Source organism: Mercurialis annua, linkage group LG1-X, assembly GCF_937616625.2.
Source record: "Mercurialis annua linkage group LG1-X, ddMerAnnu1.2, whole genome shotgun sequence".
Classification (NCBI taxonomy): Eukaryota; Viridiplantae; Streptophyta; class Magnoliopsida; order Malpighiales; family Euphorbiaceae; genus Mercurialis; species Mercurialis annua.
In genome coordinates this window covers 2011554-2020295 of record NC_065570.1, presented here as the reverse complement: position 1 = coordinate 2020295, position 8742 = coordinate 2011554, and the positions used below count along the sequence as shown (strand labels likewise).

The following is an 8742-nucleotide window of genomic DNA, read 5'->3' as shown; positions in this document are numbered from 1 at the left end:
GTTTGTGAACCTGCAAAAAAATATTCAAGACCTTTGCTTGTTCATAGAATTTGATCAAGAAAAACTGTTCATGATTGAGAAACTATGTTTTTGATAATGCTTTAGAATTCAAGAATGCATTTACTATCAGATAAGTAATTGATGTTTCAGATGAAGTTCTCATGTTAAGAATGAGAGTTAATTATTTTTGCGGAATTGAACAATATATTTTTTAGGCCAAATAACCAAAAAAGACCAAACTTTTTATGAAAGTTTCACAAAAGTACAAAACTTTCAATTTTATACAATTTGTCCCGAAACGCAAGATTTCGTGATTTTTCTTATGTGGTGCCTACGTAGCGCTCATGTGGCATAACACATCAGCCTACATAAGCAAAATTGTGTAGTTGGATATAATTGAAATGAAATCATGTGTCTCAGGACAAATTGGATAAAATTGAAAGGTTTGGACTTTTGTAAATTTTTTATGAAAGGTTTGACCTATTTTAGTCATTTGACCTATTTTTTATATATTTTGGCAAACAACTTATTTTTCCGATAAAGGGAGTTTGTCCTATCACTTTCGGTCAATAACCGCATATATGATGGATAGCCTCGTGGTAAAATTGGATACTCAACAATTTGTCGGTCACATCGACAATTATTGGCAAGAATTGATTGAATAACCTCATGTCGGGTAAATAAAAATTTAATAATTTAAAGTTAATAAATGAAACAACTATAACCGTTTTATAAAACTAACCCCTCCTAAGAATGAAAACACAAATTATATTTATATTTTTAAAGAAAAAAAGATAGCTCTAGTGAATATATATTAAACAAAGAATAAACTCTTATAAAGAGATTGAGACACCTAAGTGCCATCAACCTCACTTCATGTATGGAGATATAAGTTAGAGAAATAAAAAAGTGATTTCATATTTTTATTTCCGATTCAATGAATGTCCAAGAAGTGCCCATCATTTCATTTTACAAAAAAGGTCATTTACATAGTGAAGTGAAGAATAATTCCCTTTTCTATCTGTTTAATATATAATTATCAAAATCAAAATCAGAATCTGAATAAACAAAAATGAAAATACTAACCAAATTAGGGTCCATAACATCTAATCAAATCCAAAATATTATTTCTCATATCCTAGCCACATAATTCTCTCTATAAATTTCCACCACAAATGATCAATCAACTGTTTTTCTTTATTGATTCTATGTTTCTGTTGGTAAAACATAAGAATTAAGATCCATAATCAACTTGCAAATTTAAAATTTTAAACATTTTAATTCATGGCTTGTGGTTTTCACGTGGAGGTGTCGGCAACTAGGAATTTTTAATTGTAACCTTGTATTCTGTAATACTTTTTTTATTCACAAGTTTCAATTCACAGTTGCAGCCTGTTCATATAGAGCCTGGTAGATTATGATGGTCCATGCATAATAAAAAGATATCTGAGTTTGTATGTTTATGGCTTTTATTTCGACCCTTTAATTTGAAATAAGATATCAAGAGTCTAAATTCCTAATTTTAGGGGAAAAAAACCTTTTAATTTATTAATTTTGAGTCATTTACATCCTAATTTAGCGTCGATTGATGTCAGTCCTAATAGTAAAAAGTGATAATTAGCAAAATTGAGATTTAAAAAAAAAAAGACATAATTTAAACTTTTTAATTTTTTATTTCAAATCGGAGGATCAAAATAACCTTTATTAGTTCTTAGTAGCGACATCGGTCGGTTCCGTTACCTAATCAAATAATTTTCATAATCCAACCGAAGCAGAATTATTTTAAAACCGAACTGTCATGAACTGTAATAATACATTGGTACAGTCGGTTATTTTGGTCAACGGAATAACAAATTTCATTGAAAGTAATTGTTATAAAAATAAAAATAAAAATAAAAATAAAATAATAATATAAAACTTTATGGACAATTAATATCTAAATCCTAAAAAATATAAAAAATAATTAAATTTTTAATAAAATTACGAAAATAACAATATAAATATAATCAGGTTTACTTGGTCAGTTTGTTTAATTTGGAAATTGTATACCAAAAATAATACCAAACTGAATAAACCAAAAAAATTATTAACCATAATTAAACCGAACTAATAAAAAAAATTAATTTGATTCAGTCGGTTAATTCGATTATACTCGAATAGTACACTCCCCTGTTTTTAGGCAGACGGTCAGGGTTGTTTTGGCTCCATTAGAGATTGTTATATTTCCCAGGTATGGGCTATAAGTTCATAGCCACAAATTCTTCAATGTACTGTTTCTCATTTTTCTTGGATTAAATATCTGAAAATTTTAATATTCAACTGATCAATTTTTTTAAAATTAAAGTATTAAATTAAAAAATTAAGAAACAAACAAGAATTGTAGGGCCAAAATGACCCACTAGTTACCATCTAAGAATGAAAACCATTCAATTTTTACTAAAAAAATGAATAACTTAAAGAAGAAAATGTGAAATTGACAAGCAAAAGGACTAAATAAAGAAGAAATAAAACTTGTGGTTATTGCAAAAGATCCTGAATTTGGTCACTGTATCAAAACAATCTCTCCTATGAGACAGATCCATATTTTTGTTATAGAGTGGGGACACATTTACATTTTTTGACTCAATGGGTACCATATAATTTGTTTTGACACTGACCAAAAATACCTTGTAGTGCAAATGTTTATTCTTTTTTTCAATAATAAGTATGATTTAAAAATTTACTATATGCTAAAAGTGGATGTGTATTGACAAAGAAAGAAAAATATCACTACTAAAAATATGTAAGTTTCAACCATGTGATTGATATTTTTATTTTATGAAAATTGTGAATGGTTTTGAATATTAACATATTTACATATGAGAGCTGATTAATTTATGATAAATGTGAAAGTATAAAACACTCGAGATTATATAGGTCACAAGTAGCCGTTTACGGTGAATAAAAAATTATAACCGATGAGCTATAGCTTAAACTGCATAACTGCGGAGCAGCATTCTGCTAAAGTCGCTAATAGAAGAAAATCATGATATTTAACTTGTGATAAGTCAAGTTTTTGAACTGAATTTTTGATTAATTAATACTATAATGCAATGTTCTAACCAGGCTAATGGTCAAAGAAAGATTATTAATAAACATAATCAAAGATCAGAATACAATAACTTTGAATTAAAGAAAATAATTACCTGGCTACAACTACTATTAACTACAAACTATCATTTCACAACTCCATTTTCTTTTCAGATAAACACAGTCAATGAAGTGTCTTGAATCTTGATCATCCTGCTTCAAAGAACAACAATCAAGATTCCCAGTTATAAACACTAATTTCAAGATTTAAAATGTAAAAAACAAACTAACATGAGAAAAAAAAATCATAAAAATATTTAAATTACCTAAGCAGAATAAGTCAATTAATACCAAGAAAATGCAATTCTTGATCACTACTGCTACCCCTTTCTTGATCCTCACTATTCGAAGAACTCGAAGCGGACGGGGGCGCTACGGCCGAAGAGGACAATGGAACCACTTGATTTTCTTCGTTATCACCATCCCCATTTTCATCTTCATCAGATTCCTCACTACTATCTTCATCTTCTTCTTCCTCTTCCTCATCATTATCGTCACGGTTTGAGCGATTTACGCAGCTATCGCAGACGGAAACGGTAGGCCTTAAATTAGGTCCGGAAGCAGTCCAGGGAGTGAAAGATTGGCAAAGATGACAGAGAAGAGTTCTTGAATGTTTAGCAACAAGAAAATTGGCTGCATGAACTTTGGCATCGCACACCCAACAGAGGCTGGCTTGATCTGATTCACAGTGCATTTTTGCTGGAGAGTTGCATAGCTCACAGTTTTTCATTTTTTTTTGTTTATGTTTTGGTTTAGCTTTAGAGAGAGTGATGGTGAATTTGTAGTTGAGCATATGGTGATGATGATGATGTTGTTGTGTTGTGCTTTTATGTGTTTTAGGCCACTTCTTTGCATATAAAAACAGATCACATGGTGCAGAGCAATTTGCTAGTCTTTCATGAGGGATTATTCCGAGCAACGGTCGTGTCATATCATTTTTATAATAAATTAATGAGTGTTTGTGATATTAAAATACTTAATTAGTTTTAATTTCTTTATCATTAAATATTATAACATCGCAAATGTCTTATTAGTTTAATACGAGAATAACATGTCACAACCGTTGTATCGGAAAATTATTTGTGCTTCATATTTTGAAATGAAAGGTCTAAATATATTGTTCCGAGTCTATATAATTATTTTTATTAAAAATAATGTTCTGACCTAATGATCCAAAAACGCCAAAGACTTAGTAAAAGTTTTTCACTATGTCCTAGTTTAAATCGTCTCTATAATGTCCAGAAACGTATTATAATGTTTCAAAAATATCCAACCCTACAAATTGATGATTTGTCGCTTAAGTGTCGTGTTGGCACGTGCCATGTAATAATATATTTTTAGACATTATCTAGACAATATAAATGTTTGGATATTATGGAGACTTTTGATAAATGTTTGGACATTATGGGATTTTTTATTAAATGTTCGGCTTTTTTAAGATTTAGTTTTTATCGACGTGTCACGCACTGATGCGCTATCTAAATGACACATCGTCACAAGCACGCTCCATGTAAGGGTTGGAGGTTTTTAATACACGTTTGAACTTCCTGGAATATCAGGCCTAATATTTTCTTCCTCTATACTATTACTGATTACAATTTGGGCGGAAAAAGGATTTTTATTGGAAATTCAATGCATTAGTGGTTTATTGCAAAACTACGTATTGCAAAACCATGTCCTTCCTTGTTTGAAAATTGTCAAAACATTCACCAGAAATTCAGTTTACTTAGGTTTTATTGTGTGTTTTAATTCCAACAAGTTGAAAAAAAAAAATTAAACATCTTCTAACCACTTCCAACTTCCCTCACTCAACAAACCCCTCTCTGCCAGCTTCATTCTTGACTGTGGGATGCTCCTTTTGCCGAAAATTGCCGACTTTCACTTATTTGTATATATATTTATATATTTTTCATAAAAAAAAAATATTCAGCCACAGATTTTTTTTATATTTTAATATTTATTTGATTAAAGTGTTAATGTGTTAATGTTTTCTCACGTTGGATCAAAATTTCATTAGACAATCGCATATTTCAACTCTTGATAAATTCATTTGCTTAGATGTTTTATTGATTTGATTTATTTTTTTATGGTGATTCAACCCTATTTATTGTATATTATAGTTTGTTTTAGCAATTTTTTGTCGATGATTCAAATTTTTAACTTGTAATTATCTTAAGAATCAAGTTTTACATTGGTTCCGGCATAATTATTTAATTCACCTTAACACAAATTTACGATTAAAACGTTTAAACTTGAATGTTATTTTTATAATTGTTGTGTTCTTGATATAAAGATTTTCATGTTCTTTTCATTAAAAATTCCAACTACTAAAATAGTAATATCACAATGGAAAATTCTTACCAAGTACTAACTTTTTGAACAATGAACATTTCCAATTAGTGGTAAATTGTCAAAGCTTTGAAATTGAAAAATTAAACAAAATAATAATTAACAAAAAGGGAAATTTGTGGATGGGGAAAGGATGGGAGGAATATATGTTTATAGTGTGTATTATTGGATGCAAAATAGATAAGCAATTGGGCACTAAGTACCCACCAAAGATCTTACTAAATCAAAATGCTAACGTATAGATTGAACTATGCCACTTCTACAAACTGACCTAACACCCAAATTCTTCCTTTTCCATGCAATTTCTCAAGATAAGCCCTTTTTCCAAATAATTAAATGAAATATCTTCAGGAACAGAATCAAGAGGCCCGACAATTCGCCTTTTTAGGTTCCGATTATTAGTTATCTTTTGAGTTTTAAATATCACTACTAGAAAACAGTAAATTACCGACAAATTTTTTTGATTTAGCGACGAAAAATTGATTTAACGACGGATTTCAAATTATTTCCGTCGTTAAAAGGCTGTTTTTTAGTAATGTATTATTTTCTTTTTGAATCATTTCATCCTGCCATATTTGTTTATTCAAAAAAATAATTTTATGATGATTATTTTGTTAGTTCCATGACTACACATTCTACTTTCATGTGGGATATGAATAGTAGATGAGAAAGGCAAATAAAGAATAGCATTAGATGCCACAATAGCATGTGGAGAGATCTATTATTATTCATATAGTTTCTGTTTGTACTTTCAAAAGTATTTATAAACTTTTTAGTTTCACTTGATAATATTTAGAAAAAAATAATGTTATAAGGAAAGATAATATAAAAATAAAAATATTAAATAAGATTAAGAAATTGTGTTGGCTCATTTTATTCACTACATTTCAAGCTTTCTATTTAATTTATGACACCTATAGTCTATTATCATGATTAATTATTCCATCTTTCAATTTGATAGGACCCAATTATATTGATTTTCCTCTTCTTATGAAAGGACATCTGCTACCTAATTCATTTTAGACATTGACAAGAAGTGTTTAGAAACAGAAATATAGCCAAAAACCAATTATGATGAATGATAATTTGTATTCGTATATGCAAATATTCATTAATTTGATCGTCAATGAATATATCATTATATTTAGAAAATAAATTAGAGCCCAAAATAAAATTTATTTTATTGATTTAATTTTTTATTATATAATTGCTTCCTATAACTTACGGTTACCACCAAAGAGCTATAGCTGAAGTGGTATAAGAGCTGGACAACAAACTGTTAATGTTAGGTTATGACTTCAAATCCTCCCACAAGTGTTTCTTTTTTCCAATTATATATATAAAAAAAATTTCCAGTTACTAGTTATTTCTGATTATTCTATTTTCTTAATATTATCTTTACGAAATACGTATTTTCGTCATTTTTCTCGATAATTGTCCGTTTTCCCTTTTTTTCCAGTGTTTTTTTTCTTTGTTTTTTTGAGTTATTTGTTTGTTTGAGGAGCAACATTAATTGTGGACAAGGTTAAAACATAATTAAAAAGAATGGTAATACTTCCTAGTTCATAAAATGTGAAATTAATATGATTGATTCTTGATATTTTATCGGACAAATTTTTTTATTTTGCAGTATGTGGACAAGAATTTGGAGAGTACTGGTGGAAATATCTAACTAGTTATAACTTACATGTTTATTGTTAAATCTCGGCCTGAAGTTTGGTTTCTCTATTTAGTAATATAACAAGAAACGATATAAAAAATAAATAAAAGTAATTTTTTAAAAGAAGAAATGTAAACCACATTTGGTATGTATTCATATCACCAATATAAAAGCAAATAGTATTAAGGAAGTGCACATTCTTTTTCAATAAATTAAATTCAATAAATTAAATGTCCAATAAACCGTATGAGTTACATAATAAAAATTACTCAGTTTCTTACGATCACTATAAATTTTTTTATCTGTATATCGGTATGAAATTTTGAATTCGAAATGTCTATAATTTTTATTGATCTGATTGGTATAAGTGGGCATCTTTCATCGACACATAATAAATATCAAAATGGTAGTGAGTGAAATATCAAAGAAAATTGGCATCTTTCATACACACAACTCAAAGGATGAACATGCATATGATGGCTATGCCAAACAAAGATCATGCACTAGTTAATTAAGTAGTTATTCTTTGGTATGATATAAATTATATTCTTGGACAAAATCATTTACAAAGCATATTAATTCAAATAAATAATTTATATTGATTTTCATATGGCTATGAATCATTTCATATGATTTCTCATATGCTTTTGGTTCAACATGATATTATTTAAAAATGATTCCCCGTATTCTTTGATTTTAAAAATAAAAAAATTCATTTTAGTTTTGATAATTCAAATCAAATTGAAAAATCAACAATTTAATTTAAAATATTCTAAATTATTACAAATTCATGATTGGAAATTCCCTTGACTAAACCTTCCAATTTCTATGAAATCGAATTGCTAATATTACAGTTCTGCAAGAAATCAGCTAAATTTGATAAATTAAAAAAATAAGAGGACTTTAACACTATTAAACCAATCATAAAATGGATTTTCTCATATTTTTCATTTTGTTGAAGAGAAGTATTCCAAAATTACCCTTTTGAAAGGCCCGAATCTGTGGTCTGAACCATTAGTGTTTAAGCCAATTAGGCTAGCTAGGAATAGGATCTCACTGAGTATAGCCTAGCCCACATTATATAGTATAGTATATAGTATTGGGGCCTAAGCTAATAGCCCACATATAAACCAAACTAAATTGGACCTACCTTATCATTATCAATTTTTTCATTTTGTTGTGCTGTCTATGTCATAGGCTCATAGCTAAGACTAGGTCAATTAATTACTATCTGGGACCAACTTTTATTATTTCATCACCAAATTAAGTAGCCCTAATCATCCAAATTAGCCAAAAAGAATTGTTCTAATTAAACCTATAAAAAATCCATTCATGTTATATGATTTCAATTGTATTAAATCCCAAAAAGATACATTAAGTCTATAATGAAGTGAGGTTTAAAATGAAAACTCAGTTGTCAATGATTTGATAAATTTCCAGTTGTGAATTATCTAAAATTTGAGTTCTTGACTTACTAGAACATTCAAGTGAGTTTGTTAGACAATGACACTTTCAATAAAAAAACAAAAAAAAACACTAAACACTAGTTTGAAATTGAAGATTTAATTAATATCTAAACTAAAAATTACAGACAAATTGGCATG

The 8742-nt window shown here is 28.4% G+C and overlaps 1 protein-coding gene across 1 annotated transcript; it reads right to left on the bottom strand.

Annotated features, from left to right (window-relative positions):
- Positions 1 to 3409: 3409 nt before the first annotated feature.
- On the bottom strand, positions 3410 to 4060 carry LOC126664581 (zinc finger protein CONSTANS-like). Its single transcript, XM_050357043.2, has one exon. The coding sequence runs from the start codon at positions 4058 to 4060 to the stop codon at positions 3410 to 3412; it is 651 nt and encodes a 216-aa protein (XP_050213000.2).
- Between the last annotated feature and the right edge of the window lie 4682 nt (positions 4061 to 8742).